This window comes from Anarrhichthys ocellatus, unplaced genomic scaffold (genome assembly GCF_004355925.1).
Source record: "Anarrhichthys ocellatus isolate YVR2014 unplaced genomic scaffold, GSC_Weel_1.0 scaffold5, whole genome shotgun sequence".
NCBI lineage: Eukaryota > Metazoa > Chordata > Actinopteri > Perciformes > Anarhichadidae > Anarrhichthys > Anarrhichthys ocellatus.
Genome location: NW_022280035.1, coordinates 7,776,897 through 7,792,371, shown reverse-complemented (window position 1 = coordinate 7,792,371; position 15,475 = coordinate 7,776,897). Strand labels below are relative to the sequence as shown.

The 15,475-nt window shown below is 42.3% G+C and overlaps 2 protein-coding genes across 3 annotated transcripts in view; both read left to right on the top strand.

Moving 5' to 3' along the window:
- The window catches only part of tfcp2 (transcription factor CP2), an 11,413-nt gene extending 7,421 nt beyond the window's left edge, over nucleotides 1-3,992 (top strand). Inside the window, exons 11-16 of the mRNA XM_031845121.1 lie at nucleotides 434-527; nucleotides 908-998; nucleotides 1,101-1,207; nucleotides 2,228-2,370; nucleotides 2,589-2,640; nucleotides 2,763-3,992. Coding sequence (XP_031700981.1) covers nucleotides 434-527; nucleotides 908-998; nucleotides 1,101-1,207; nucleotides 2,228-2,370; nucleotides 2,589-2,640; nucleotides 2,763-2,800 — 525 coding nt within the window. The 3' untranslated portion in view covers nucleotides 2,801-3,992. The remainder of the gene's footprint in view (nucleotides 1-433; nucleotides 528-907; nucleotides 999-1,100; nucleotides 1,208-2,227; nucleotides 2,371-2,588; nucleotides 2,641-2,762) is intronic.
- An 81-nt stretch (nucleotides 3,993-4,073) lies between these two features.
- On the top strand, nucleotides 4,074-12,261 carry csrnp2 (cysteine-serine-rich nuclear protein 2). 2 transcript variants are annotated; one of them, XM_031845119.1, is made up of 5 exons: nucleotides 4,074-5,066; nucleotides 6,715-6,887; nucleotides 7,032-7,294; nucleotides 8,226-8,522; nucleotides 9,564-12,261. In XM_031845119.1, exons 2-5 carry the CDS (start codon nucleotides 6,728-6,730, stop codon nucleotides 10,479-10,481), a joined length of 1,638 nt encoding a protein of 545 aa, XP_031700979.1. In that variant the 5' UTR covers nucleotides 4,074-5,066; nucleotides 6,715-6,727; the 3' UTR covers nucleotides 10,482-12,261. The 2 variants fall into 2 exon arrangements, with proteins under 2 accessions (XP_031700979.1, XP_031700978.1); XM_031845118.1 differs by having other exon boundaries at nucleotides 6,715-6,917.
- The last annotated feature ends 3,214 nt before the right edge of the window (nucleotides 12,262-15,475 follow it).

Here is a 15,475-nt window from a genome sequence, read left to right as displayed (position 1 = left end):
TTGTGTGTGTATATATATATATATATATATATATATACACACACAATGATTTAAGAGGCGCTGGATTATTTACACAATATTAGCATATGTGTATCATTAATATGATATCAAGGTTTCATTTTTAAATATCAACTTATTGTCAATACCGATATATCACGGCACTTCTACTCTGCACAAATAAAAGTGTTGGATTATGTTTGCCCACATTATAAATTAACTCTATAGATTCAGGCTTATTGATATTAAGTCCAAGTCAAATCTGTGTTTCCATGTGTCTTGTTGATTTTAAATGTTTTCTTTAGTGTAGGTTAAACAGTATGGCATGAAGTCATTCTAGAAAATGACAGTCATTTCATACATGACTTGTTAAAACCCTTCGAGACTGTTGCAATTAAGCGTTTTATTCTGGGTTGTGTTGTTTTTTTATCCTCAGAATTTGTTACCCACAGCAACACCACAGGATGCACAACAGTGGCTCTTAAGAAACCGCTTCTCACCTTTCTCTCGGCTCTTCACCAACTTCTCAGGTAGGTAACGGCTTTTGAGTACAGACTTGCAAATGAACACTTGTTCCTTGTCGTATCAAAACAGCTGGACTGAAGCCCCTGTTCATGGGCTCTGGTCATTTGTCACAACAGCAGTTGGACCTTTTTTTTAAAAATATTTCTGTATCAACATGACACAATGCAGTGCCGTCTTCTTTAACACAGAGGCGTGAGGTAAAACATGCACAAAGAGAAATTCCATGCCCTTTGTGTGATTAATCCTTTACATGCATCTATGACGTTATTTTTATAATTTTGCTGCACATGTTGCAACTGCTGAGGCCCCTGAAACAAACTTGTTGTGTAATTCTGAGAGGGAAGGATTTTATGCTCTTCAGCAAGGTCTTGTTTCCGTGTACCAGGGGCAGATCTGTTGAAGCTGACCAGGGAGGATGTCATTCAGATCTGTGGTCCAGCTGATGGTATCAGACTCTTCAATGCATTGAAGGGACGGTGGGTCTTCTTTAATCGACTCCCATCTTACAAACTGTCAACTTCTTAATATATCAAGAATGAAAGGTTGGTTATTTTCCTCTCTGTGGACGCTGTTGACAGGGTGGTGCGCCCGAGGCTGACCATTTACGTCTGCCAGGAGTCTCAGCAGGCGAGGGAGCAGCAACCCAAACATGAAAACGGAGACGCTGCCGCCAACACGTTCTTTGGTCAGTGCCTGTTCTACATCAACATGTCAAACACTGGAATAATAAAATAAAACAATATTGTTGTGAATATCCTCAAACGCATGAAACTATTTGACAATATCTTGTCAATGCAGCCATTGCTTTAACGATGTTTCACACTGCCCCTCACCCTCATCACTTTGAAACAGCTGTTGCCAAAAACTGTGACGTTTTATCTTGAATTTCCTGTTGCTGACATTTGAAGTCATACTTAATCGTTTTAACAAATATTGGAAATATTTGCCTTCTTTCTGAGAGTTAAATGAGAAGATCGATACCAATCTGACGTCTGGACAGTAAATTTGAATCGTAATTACAATTCTTACAGTCCTGTCATCACATTTAACCAACTGAGGCCGTGGAAATAGAGATAGTTGTGCATCAAAAGTGCAATAATTGAGGAAAAAGATGCGATATCCTAACATTAAAATAACCACATAAGGCAGAATATAGTAGTGAATTGACAAATATTTCCTCCACACGGCTCTGAACAGGGCGATGGCTTCCAATCACATCTGAGAAGCTCATGGTTATTATAGGTGGACAATTGACAACAAACCCCACAAGATATCAGAAAATGGCGATGCAGCAGTGAGACCAACTTGATGTTTTTACACTTTTTTTGTACAGATAAAACAAACCAGATTCATTATATAACTTGTTAATTATTGAACTTAAGATGTGCAGGTATGCAGATTCTGTTACCTTTGAACAGAGCTACACTAACTATTTCCAAGCTTCCTGGCGGCTGGCTGTAGACACAGTCATGATAATGGATCTTGTCATCCAACTCATGGCACGAAACAAATATGCGCATTCCCCAAAATGTCAAACTATTCCTTTTAGTTTAAATGTATCTCTAGGTTCCCCCTCAGGTATACACTGTTGGCTGTATCAGCACTTTCGCTTTAGTTTGCACTGTTAGCTGTGGGCCACCGGCTCGCAACACATACTTGTGTGAGAAGTTAAAATTTGTGTTTTTGTACCCGCTTTTCTCTGCAGTATATCACGCCATTTACCTGGAGGAGCTCACATCTGCTGAGCTGACGGAGAAGCTCGCCCAGCTCTTCAACATCTCACCCAGGCAGATAAATCAGATCTTCAAACAGGGTCCCACCGGCATCCATGTGCTGGTCAGTGACGATGTAAGTAACCCTGCTGCTCACTGCCTGTAAGCTGGGTATACACTGCACCATTTCAGATAAAAGGCACTTCAACTGTGCGAGAGCCTGACGACGGCCGAGCAAAGTTTCTGAAATTTCTTCACATTTCAGTCCCAGGTAACCTGGGACACGCGCACACGCTTGTAAACAACTTTAGCTTGTTTCCCTCCTACATTAAACACTTACACTCTTTTTAACAGATGATTCAGAACTTCCAGGATGAAGTATGTTTCGTTTTGGACACAATGAAAGGTATTTGAGTGTGGCATTAATGTGTTTCTATATTTAACGTGGAGCCTTGATGAACTTATCGTTGCAAGTTTATTTATACCGCCCTCCCCTGCTATGCTTTTCTTTTCCTTTTTTCTCTCCAGATGACACGAACGATGGCTACCACATCATCTTGAAGTGAATACTGCGCAGGAGAGTAGCGCTGTTCTCTTCTTTAGACCCGATCCAGTCAGCCCCTCTAGAGCTTCATATTCTTCGCTGTTCCTGGAATACATGGGGACGCCCCCGAGAAACGTCTCGAGGCTGCTAGGAGGACCGTGTGACTAAAGCACCTGGCCCTCTCCTCACTCTACCTTATTGTCTTACTTATGAGGTAGTGACTGTTACCACAGTGAAGTGAACAATCTCCTTGTCGCCCTGCCATTGTCTCCCTTAAGTGGTTGCGTTTTCCTTGATTGCTTATGTCTCGTGAAAGACATGTTCAGCACTACAGCTGCCATCACTGTTTATTTGTTAGCTGAGCGTCTGGCGTGCCAAAGCTCTGTGCTTCAGAAACAGTTTGTCATCTCTTTAAAAACCAACAACCAAATATGCAAAATAGACATAAAAACGACATAAAGTTACTCTGACAGTACTTGACTTTCAGCCTGCCATGCAGCGTGATTGCTCCTCTTCATGCTAGGTTGAGCTTACTGGGATCCACTGAAGCCAGTCTGCAAGAAATGCGGTATAGCAAACACAATCACACACATCAAAGAACCCCGAGAGGCATCAACTCAGTAATCAGGACATTAAGGCGAAACGGTTGGAATCCAGCTGTCCTCAATCACATCCGTTAGTCCTTTGAAAGTGAACAATGTCAGTCTTTCACTGGTTTGAAATGTTACTTTTGAGGAAGAAAAAGCTTTTTTTTCCGGACTCCCAAACACTGTAAAATCCTTGTAGTTGGTGTAGAGCGCATACTGGCGCTCGTGGTTGTTACCGATGATGATGATGATGATGATGAAGAAACACTGTCTGTGTTAGTGATCTCAGTGGCTACACCATCAAGCTGTCTCCTGTCCACGTGTTTTAAACATTATTTGTAAATAGATCATTATTTTAAAATGTTTTCATAAGGAATCACATGTTTCTTTGGCAGTTAAAATAATTGTTTTTGGACGTTGCCACATCCAAACACTACATGTAATTGAGCTGTTGGTCACATCAGAGCTGCATGTAAGGAGATATGGTTAGTTTATGTTCAGTCCATTGTACTGCTTTAATGAAATTGAAATTTTAGATCCCAATTTTAGCCCCATATTGTCAGCATTATTAAAATGCTTACCCATGTACTGGCCACCATCTGTTGTCTGTGTCCTTGAGGTGTTTGCAAAAAATAAAACTTTTTTTTTTTTTTAACTATCGTAAATGTTCTTAATCTCCTCAGGGGAAAAAAAAGGAGGGTCTTATTATTTTCTTCATATTATTAAAAGCACATCTTTCCCTTTACTGGACAGATGTGAAGGACATGCACATGTATCGAAACTATCTTTAACACAATATTACATTCTGTACATCAGAGTGAGTCAGGTTTATGTTAAATGCAATTAATATCCAGATGCTTTCGAGTTTTACACGTCTGTTTCTGAGCAATATGAACAAAGAAGCAAGAAAAAAAAAAGTCACTTCATTTCCCAGCATGCTCCGGGGCAGGGCATGCCTGTGATGTCACAATAAGTATATATACGGCTTCAGGGAAGAATTTCTTCCTCCATTGTTACATTGTAACAAACGGGGCCGGGGCGACAGCGAAACGGGGAGAAACGCGTCTTCTCGTTACAACATTTGCAACATTTTGACACCAATCTTAAGAGAAAAAAAAGCAACCACATTCCGCGTTAATGCGAGACAACAGCGAAATAAGCACCGCCGACTGAACCCGCCCCGGCGAGAAAAGAAGGATAAACGAACACAGATGTCAGCGGATTTCTCCATCGCAAGCTAATTTCTTTTTTTTTTACATCAGGAAGATAAGACATTCGGCTCATTTACGTTATTCACGTTGCACCGAAAATGTTGGGAAGTGAATCGCATATGACGTTCCCCTCTTTCTTCAGTCTGTCCTTTAAATAGATAGGCATGCAACATTTACATAAAGCACGCAGGTCTAACAGACAGCCCCTGCTTTCTCTCTCCGCGACATATCAGTGTGCAGAACAATGAGCATGGAGCCCAAGTAGCCTAATTTAGTCCGATTTAAGGGTTGCACATTGACAGTCACGCAAGCTTTCGGCCAGATTATTTTGGGTAACCGTTGCACCACGGTTGCAGTCTGGATACTCGGTTTTGACACCAAAAAAAAAAAAGCAGCTCATAGGGCGTTGAAAGATTGATGTGCAGCTAACATTGGAAAAGGGAAACTACCTACGAGTTGGTTGGAATAAGGGTCCCTGTTTCTGCCCCAGGTAAGAGAGTTTAGTATTTCATTAGAGGTTTGCCATTGTGTGTGTGTGTGTGTCTTTATTTGTGTGTGTGTAAACTGGAAAGAGAGGGCGGTTGAGCTGTTGCCTATTAGACTTATACTATTCAACCTCCCCCAACACAGTCAGTCGCTGCATGTACACAGTTTACCAAATACCTCACCGACACTGCACATCCCTGAAGGTGAAAAACGTTGTACTATGAAGACACAATGGTGTGTAAGCGTGCTATTCAACTAAGTCCTTAAAGGAACAGGAGTCTGATCTCCACAAGGGAAATGAGCCTGCCATCAAAATTCAGCCCCCTGCTCTATTTGCCCTATTAATGTTGGGAGTCCCCAGGTGGAACAAATGGTTCACATTCATGCTTTAAGCATGATAGCATCTCGACTGAACATTTAAGACATTGCAGCCTCTTCAGATGTGTTAAATAAAATATAAGCGAGACAAAAAAAACAACTAATTCCAAAGAAGAACATGGATGAAAAATCCACATAAAAACTGAATTTGTGTGCAATTTCAATGATTTTGCACAGTGCACAACACATCCACCCTATGCATCAACACATTCATTATAACACGGGTGGTCTTATGATTTTAGTTTCAGATGTCACATCCTATTTTAGTTTTTTTTTTACTTGTTCACACATCTCCACGGCTGCAGCAGTTTCATTATTCACCGTAAGCTCCTGGATCTGTCTCTGTGGCATCTTCTCAACATTGTCTCTCTATTACACTTAAGGACAAACTACACTACGATAGCATACAAATGTTACATATTAGTCCTTTTTAAGGCTGGATTTGTTCTTCGGTAATGTGGAAAATGCCTAATTTGGAGTTGTCCCAATTAGGAATGAAGATGCAGCCCGTTGCTGTCAGAAGCATGTGACGTGTTAACCCAGACCCAGTTTAAACTGTGTCTCGTGCAGATGGAGAGTTGCATAGTGAACTAGTAATTACCTTTGGAAGCGCCTGATTCATAGACGATACTAATATGATGAGCTGGATCATGGGCACACTGTCTTTATGGCATGTCGTCATGATTTTTCATTTATTTGGATTGAAAGCACAAAAACATTGTGAAATGCAGTTTAACCACAGACCATAATATAACATGCTGCCTACATTCACCTTATTTGCCCTCAACCCGTCGGTGAGATTGATCAGCCTCATCTTTCTGATTCACTCACATCGACCCCCATCTGCATCCTTTCTAGTGGAACTACACGCGAGAGAGAGAAGAGAGAGCGAGAAGCCATCGAGACCGTTTGCTTCGAGGCTCTGCGCGTTAACCATGCTTGCCTAGTTGCCATGGTGACGTTTCTAGACTTGATGATTTCAAAGTAGGATTTCATGTGAGGGGGGGGGGCAGAGGGAGGAAATGATGGAGCTGGAATACAGATGAAAGGAGACCATTTAGCCTCTTTTTGTGTTTGTTTTGCCCCCTTTATTAGTCGTTGCGAGTCTCTTTGTGAGTTTTATGTCTCTTTGTGGTCATTTTGAGTCTCTTGCTGGCCGGTACGTGTCTCTTTGAGTGATATTTTGTGGTTGAAGGCCCTGACACCTTGAGCCCCCCCTGGGCCTGTACCCAGTAAGCCCGTTCAGTAATCCACTCACGCCTCTGTGCCCTCAGACACCAAGTTTCCATGGAGGCAGGTTCGTCCCTCAGCCTCAAACGAAGATATGAAGAGGTGGACCACAGCTCTCCATTCTCCACACCGAAAGACTCCGACGATGACATCTCCAGCAGCGACAGCGCTGATAGCTGCGACAGCCTCAACCCCCCTTCCAGCACTGCATTTACCCGTAAGGAACAGCAGGAGACAAACGTTAAAGGCAATACACTCTAAAACCCACTCAAAACAATTCATTATCAAAAGTATTTAATTACTCATGTGTAACATTGCATACCAAATGTCCCCCCCCCCGCCCCCTTTTTCCCCACTTCAGCCACCTCCATCCTCAGACAGCACAAGCCGTCACCGGGGGGGAAACGGGTACGTTTTGATGTGGTGACGGTGTATTACTTCCCCCGGCGGCAGGGATTCACCAGCGTGCCCAGCCAAGGGGGCAGCTCTCTGGGCATGGCCCGTCACCACTCCTCCATCAGGCACTACACGCTGGGCGAGTTCGCCCGCGAACAGGAAACAAGCCACCGGCACACGTTACGCCAGCACCTGCGCCAAGAGAAGCTCAACGCCCGCAAGATGAAGGTATATGTTTCAAGTAAATCAAGGTGTCTTGTTTTGGGTCCCAATGGCACACATAAAAATGGCCGCTGCTCTGACCATCCTGCTACGTTGATTTAAATGGGAATGTCCGTTCTTCTCCTATTTTATTTCTATGGGTAAAACCTGTTTCATGTTCCTCCTACCTAATTACCCCATTAATTATCTCAAGACTCCCCAGATTTATCTTGTGAGAAGTCACAGCCCCCAGGATTGGAAGCACTGGAATTAGCTATGAAAATATTAAGTTATTACAACTCAAACCAGCTTCAACAGTAAAATGCTGCTTATGAATCAGTTACAAGGCCTAATATTCTGCAGAACAAGTACTTTATACTTATTGTTATTTTCTTAAGTGGGATTCTGATTGAAGGACTTTTAATCGAGTATTTGTACATTGTAGCGTTTGTACTTTTATTTAAATAAAGGATCTGAGGTGAACTTCAATATTCTACACATTGGTAGCTGTGTTGTAATCTTGATTTAACATGAGGCTCTCTTAATCACATTCACTCTCCTTTTACACTGCTGTGTGGACAACATTTGTCCGTCAGTTTACTTGTAACTGGAAAAGTTGGAAAAGACAAACAAGTAGATTTATGTTTTTGTCACTTTTATGCACAAAATCAAGTGCTGCATACATGACACCGTGCAAAAGAATTTCCAAAGAGCTGGAGTTTTGGTTGAGTCATCCTTATTTCAGACCAAATACAGCCACTGCCCTTTAAATGATGGCTCTGGTTACAAAATGCACTTCCTTGCTTTTCCCCAACATTGTCCATTTGAACGTTTTAGTATGAAATGATGAAGCTGTTTTTGAAGTCTTCAGGATAACTGTGATGCACTTGAGCTTTAAATAGGGATTCAGTCTCTTGTTGTCTCAAGCTCACACTCCTACACTGACTGTCGTCCACAGCTGACGAGGAACGGCACGGTGGAGTGCGCTCAGGCAGACCTGCTGACTCTGGAGGACGTATCGGACGAGGACCTCGACGTGGACGGGGTGGAGGTGGACGACTGTTTCTTCCTTCAGCCGCTGCCCACAAAGCGCCGCCGAGCCCTCCTGCGGGCCTCCGGCATCGCCCGCATAGACGCCCGGGAGAAAGCTGAGCTCAGAACCATCCGCCTCTCGCGGGAGGAATGCGGCTGCGACTGCCGCTTGTACTGCGACCCTCGCCACTGTGGCTGCAGCCAGGCTGGCATTAAGTGCCAGGTAAGGGTTGTTGGCTTGTCTGTGTGTGTGTGTGTGCAGAAAGAAGAGAGCCGCTGTGCAGTTTGCCGAGGATCAAATGAGTCTTCAATGCTCAATACAATGTGTTCCCTGAGAGCCATACCTAAAGGACTGTCTGTGCGTGTGCACTGTAGTCTTGACTGATTTTACTGTTTCCATTTGGTAAAATAAATCAGCCATTATTAGTTATTTTTCTTATTAGAAATTGTGAATGTTGTATTCAAAGTATTTCTGTATGATAGAGGGCTGCAGAAAATATGATGCATTGAGATTGAATTTTTCTTTCATAGAGTGCTGGAGGGACGACATGTTTTTGTCGACCAAACAACTCATTCCTGCAGCACTCTATTGATCGATGCAGTGAAATCTGCAGAATTTATATATCAACGCATCAATACAGTGAATCAATTAATAATCAATTTCATCATCATCATCTATTTGTACAGCTCATTTCAAGTCACTGATTTTGAAAATGATAAACAAAATTGTCAAAGCATTTTGACACATTCAGAATATTAGATGCTTTGTGCATAAGTTTATGTGCATGACTGTTTTCATAAACAATTATTAAATAAAATATATTATTTCACATTTGTTAAAAATGAAAGAATATATTACATGAAAGTCTGTATCTCTCCCTCTATTGTTCATAGCTACACCATTTAAAAACAAATAATTAGCAACTATTCTGATGATAGATTAATTTGATGGTTCAAATGTTCAAATTTGACAATAATGCAAATAATCGTTAGGTACAGCCCAGGCATTGTTGATGTTGTTAATAGTGGCATACCTGTTAGAACAATTATCAAGTTGTTTGATATTAGAAAAAGTTAGCTTTTTAACTTTCTCCATCTCGACCCGACTTACTACACAGTAACCAGATATTCTCTCTCTCTCTTATCTCTGTGTCATCTGTCTTTGTCCTTTGCACATACAGCTCATATACCACCTATCTAAATGAGTCAGTGACGTGTTAGCCTAGTTGACTGGAAGTGAAATGACCGTGGCTTTCATCCCCAGGTGGATCGAATGTCATTCCCGTGTGGCTGCTCTCGGGATGGCTGCGGCAACGTAGCGGGCCGCATCGAGTTCAACCCTCTACGTGTCAGAACTCACTACCTGCACACCATCATGAAGCTGGACCTGGAGAAAAGGAGGATGCTGATACAAGGTACAGGGGACCAGTACACTGAATCTGACCAGATGTCCTCCCCCTCCTCCACTTGCCCCACTTCTCCGGCCCTGTCCTCGGCCGCTGGCCTGGACTCTGAGCTGGAGGAGAGCGAGGTGCAGACAGTGGTGGAGGTTCAGGATCTCCTGGCAGAGCAGGACATTCTGGAGCGGGAAAACGAGACAGCCGTATTGCACCTGCAGAGCGCGGAGGAGCAGGAGAGGAGGGAGAGGGAGGAGGCTGCGGGGGAGACAGTGCAGCAGGAGCTGGGCGCTGGAGGGCTCGCGGAGCAGCGTCTCTGCCTCCTGCCTGGTGCTTTGGGAGGGGAGCTGCCCGAGCAGGCGGAGGTGCCGGGTGTGGAGCAGGTCCTCCTGCAGGGGCCGTTCCCCACGGGGGCCACGGTCCTCTGCATCACTGACAACCAGGAGGAGAGTCCCTCTGACCTCCTCAAAGACTCCACGTCTCTGCTCTACTATCAGCTCAGTCCCATAGAGCCTGGAGACTTTGAGACCCCGCCCAGAGATTCAGGAGGAGACAACCGGAAACAAGGAGGAGGAGAGGAGGAGTCAAAGCATGATAAGCCTGAAGAGATCAACTGCAGGCAGAGTTTAGGCAAGTCTGTGACCAATGTGATTCTGTGCTCGGAGGAATGCATGGCAGCAGTGGAGGAGAGGCCCTCGAGTCCCCAGCAGAGCCTCCCCGAAATGCAGTGCCAGCGGGAGTCGTGCTTGGAGGGAGAAGTAAATCCACCGCCTCCTGAAGTTTAGTTCTAGCTTCTCTGCAGATATTTTGCACAATAGCTTCATCTAAGATGAAAAAAAAAAAAAAAAATACATGTTTCACATTTATTACTGCTATCATCAAGAATTATTACAGGTTGCAATCTCTTGTAGTGACTGTCATTGGATTATGTGGAGCATGAGGGAAGGGGGGATGCTGAAAGCACATACAGATCACTCCCCAGAAGTAATATGGATGCAGTTACAAGGCAACAGTGAACATAATTCTGTTGGAGGGTGATGGATGCGGCCTTAATGGAAAAAAACAACATGAAAACACTTGTGTGTAGGAGTCATTTGTCGATGAGAAAGTACAGCAAGTAGGGCTTTGTTAATTTCCAACGTAGCGAACAGAAAAACACAATGTATGAATGCTGACATAAGCCTTTTGTTTGATGATGTATAACACTATCAACACTAAACACTTACTTTTTTTGCAGCACGCAAGAAGCTGGTAAATTCAGGGCTCGACAGTTAAGGGTCGCCAGGTTGCATTTGGCGGCCATTTTGAGAAATTTGAAACCAATTCTTAACCTGTAAAAAATAAGGATAACAAACAGCCAAACGTGCACCCACGAATACACATTTGTTAATAATATTTGTTGAATTTGTGATATTCAAATATTGCTGTTACAGTCAGAACCACTTTGCAAGTGCACAGTCATCTCTTTAAGAGACGATGATTGACTGTGAAAAGTCTGACGAACCCATCGACATCACTAATGAGTTACTGATAAAGAACCAGGCGAAGTATCCCAGCATCTTTGAGCTGGACCGAGAATTATGCTGCAAAGCATGAAGTCCTCTAACTCACAAACATACTGAGGTGGAGGCTGTGAGAGCTGGCGCAGCCATTGGTGAGCCGATGAACCGCCATTCGCTAGATTTTCATTATTAAGCTGACGTGTAACTTCATCGTATCTTCTACTCAAAATATCAAATATGGTAACCATATTTCCAGTTTCGGTAACCAAAAGCTGCTTTCACAGTTAAGTGTTGAGCCCTGTAATTCAGAAACCTACTGGCTCACTTTCCACTGTGGCAAACATGTGCCATCAAGCCAAATGAAGGCCTCCGATAGGATCATCTGTTGAAAATAGACCTAATAATCCTGGAAATACTTGTTTTTGTGTACTGTATATGTGTTTGCAATGTGCAAGACAGAGCCGAGGTTGCTGCTTTTTTTTTTTTTCTATCTGCACGCACATTGTGAACTGAGGGCCGCGGGTGTTGTGGCTCTGCTGTAATGAAGGTAAACCAACACAGAGCGGCAGACTAACACTGGCCTTAGTTGTTGCTCTTGCTCACCTCGGGCTGCTTGTGCAAATGCAGTCGATATCTGTCAAAAACCTAGTTTACCTGTAGTTACAATGCCTATGATATAACTTATCATTTCTTTGAGTAACATGTCTTTTGTGGATTAGATACTGTCGGTTTGAAGTCCTCACAGTCTTTATCTTTGAGTGAAAAGAAACCTCTTTCACAGGCTACTGCTACACTGTAAAACCATGTGTATATACATGTTGTGATGAAATGCCAGAATAGATCTTCCAAGTCCTCTCCTTTTTTAATAAGTTATACTGTAAGGAAGAGATGAATCAAGTCAAAGTCAAAAGAAAATAGCATTTAAAGAGTCAAAGAAAGTAATTATACAAAATGATGTGATGTTGCTAATTTATGAAAACAACCTGCATTTGTATATTTTATGTTTAACCTGTACAGTGTGTGTGTACTTTACATTAGTGTGTCTTAAGTGAGAGAGAAAGTTGAGTGTGTGTCTGTCTGTGTGTGCATGTACATGTGTATGTACTGTATTATGAAAAGGAGGAGGGGGAGTATATTAGTGAGGATACATATTTTATTCCTGAAAGGTGCTGATGTTACAGATTTACAATCCACTGTTGTGTTTTCCCTCCCCACCCTCGTGAGAAAATATGATTTTCACGGAGACACTTCTTGATGACTAATGTGTTGGAGAGCAAAAGCTACCGCACTGCACATCATTCATGTGGCGACTCTGGAACGAGGTGTGTGTAAAGGCAACATTTCCTGTCTTTAAATGTCTTTTTTTTAAATATATGTCTGATTAATACTGATCTGCGTAACTTCTTCTTACACAAAATCAGTTCTTTTGTTTTGCTGCCTAAAATTGCAGCTGTTGCTTTTGGGCCGTCCGAACACACAATGTAATGTACGAGATGTCTGATGTATTTCTTTGCCTTTTTTTTTTTTAATCGTCTTAATATAAATCTGCTTAAGAGTTGCACCAAAGCAGTGGTTTCAGACCTAATTAGACGATGCTCTCAAGCATCACATTTTAACAAAGCGGTCTCCTGTAGTTATTGTGAGGGTTTAGATTTATTGTGAGCCTTTTCTGTGTTCGCGTGACTCGCCTTCACATCGTGCCATCTTTAAAATGGTGATGATTAGAAGCTGCCTATTGTTGAGCTTTTGTCCTTTGGCTTTCTATCGGTAGTTTTAGGTTTGGGACCACTGCATCCAATTAACTCCAGTACACTATGTGATTGTGTGTGTCTCTGTGTGAAAGGGGTGTGCGATTGTTGAAAACAATAATACGTTTAGACTTCATATAAAAGCTATGGGAACTACTCTCATGCTAACTGTTGCCTAAAGTGGACAAAAAGGTTTTTTTATACAAAAATAAAAACAATAAAACACTCATTTTAAAAAGGATAACATTCCATGTCTGTTGTGTTGATTGAAGTATCGAATCAATCTGTTGGCATATTTCACATGATTTAAACCCTACAGGTTATTGATTCCCTTGATTTGGCTAAATGTGGATCATGACGCCCATGATTATGATCCATTTTGGCGATTTCACTGTTTTCCGACTGTATAAAGGAAGGCAACAGGAGAAGCTTTGGATCTCATATATGTTCCTTGTTAATTTAAGGAGAAAGCTCCAATGAAACTATGTTTTGTAAAGCAAGGAATCCCTGTCTATGTCCTTTGCATATCTCGAGAACAATTCATCTCTCGTGAGTAAAACTGTGCTAATATCTCCAATGTTACTGTCAGCAAAATAGTCACAGCTAGCTAAATCCATGGTACTTTGTTACCGCGGTGTTAATAATCAAGCCAGCCACATTACCTCCATTAAGTGTATTTTACTGATGTTTCTGACCGTGAGTGTTTTTCCAGTGTTTTTAAAGGCCCTTTACACAGCAGCCATTTTGACCTGTTGCAGGGTAAACACAGGCGTAATTGATAAAGGCAAGACGAGTTTACATTTCAGCAACAAGGCAATTCAAAGTGTATTCCATAAAACATCAAAAGACAAAGTGCAAAAGAAACCCATAAAAGGACATTTAAATACAATTGGAAACAGTCATTTAGTGCCAAGAGAATAGAAAATACAAACAAGCTAAAAAGAGTAAGAGGCAGTTGCAGCTGACCTGCAGTTCTCTGGGAGTTTGTTCCAGATATGTAGTGCAAATAAACTGCACGCTGCTTTTCCATATTTAGTTTGAGTCAAAAATGAATTATGGTCCCATTCTTTTTAGTGTGCCACGCTTACCAGGGCCCCGGCCCACCTACATGGAACAGGGCCATAATTAATGTTATTAATTACACCTGTGTTTACAATGCAATGACGTCAAAGCGGCTGCTGTGAAAAGGGCCCATTTCTGAACTAAGAGTAGGCTAAAACTATTAATACTGCACAGTAAAAGTCCAGCGTTCAAATGCCGAATGGAAGAGCACTATCGGTTCAATTTACTTCAAGGTGCTAAGTACGAGATTGGGAGCATTTCTGTTGCCTTTCAACGGCTCTCAACACGGTGACAAGCTAATATAATGCTGGATAGTTTGATGAATAATACTGAATTATACTTGAAGAGTTATATTTTGTGAGTCAAATCTGAATCAACAAAGTACCCAGTATTTCTCTGGCAGTTAAATGTAGTTCCGATGTTTTCCTTTAAAGTAGAAGTGTACAATAAGTAATTAGGCCCAGTATACAGTTGAGTTAGGGGCCTATCTGAGTTACAATTATCACAAAAATATTCAGTATTTTTCACATCTAAACGTCTTAATATATAGCTGTTTGGGGCCTTTTTAGTTAAGTTGCCTCCCTTGCCTAACAATAAAGTCTGCTCCTGCTAGTCTGGCATTCCCCACAATGAACCACAGTGTATTTCCCTGTGTTTGTGACAGTTAGTAGCTGTGACTTGGGTGTGTCACGCAACTATGTCATGGCGGCTGTATCGCTCAGGACCTAAGGAAGCTCAGTGTTCAGTGTGATGTTGTTTTTTGGGCATATCTTGAAAAAGCTGCAAAGCAGCAACACCACAGGCCGAGCCTCCAGCCCCGTACTGATCAGGTATGTTATGATCGAGCACTGCACTAATTGTTTCTAATTTAGAAAACAAAAATGGTCCGATGATTTTACTTGGTGTTTATCTTTTTTTTCGTCACTACAATCACTCACTGCAAACTGATTAGAGTGATGACGTGTAGTCGCTCTAAAAAATAAAACGTGTCCTTGTTCAGACCCTGGAGGTCATGACAGAGACTGTCTGCTGAATGCAGTACATTCTCTGACCACTAGATGGCAACATGAACTCGGTGCACTCCTCAACACAACCTGCTCTTCTGCATATGTGTCACAAGGGTTCATTCACTGCAGTTGTTCCTCTGAAATTTGAGGCTTTTCATCATATCCACGCCAAAGGATTATAGTACATCTGGAGATGGCCTATTACATCTCAACTGGTTTCTTTTACTATGTGATGCCTCTTTCGCAACCTGTTGTTTTCCACTCTTACTGAGCTGGCTTTGATTCCTCCGAATACTCAGTGGCAGCGAGTAACATCTTTTATAGAATCGCCCATGTTATCTTACAGTTTTAGGGGTCCTCTCACATTTCACTGTGTACAACAGCTGACCGTGTAAGGCAAGATATTTGCTCTCTTCAATGGCAGGAAGTTGCTAGGTCTCTACTCTGGGATGCAGGATGC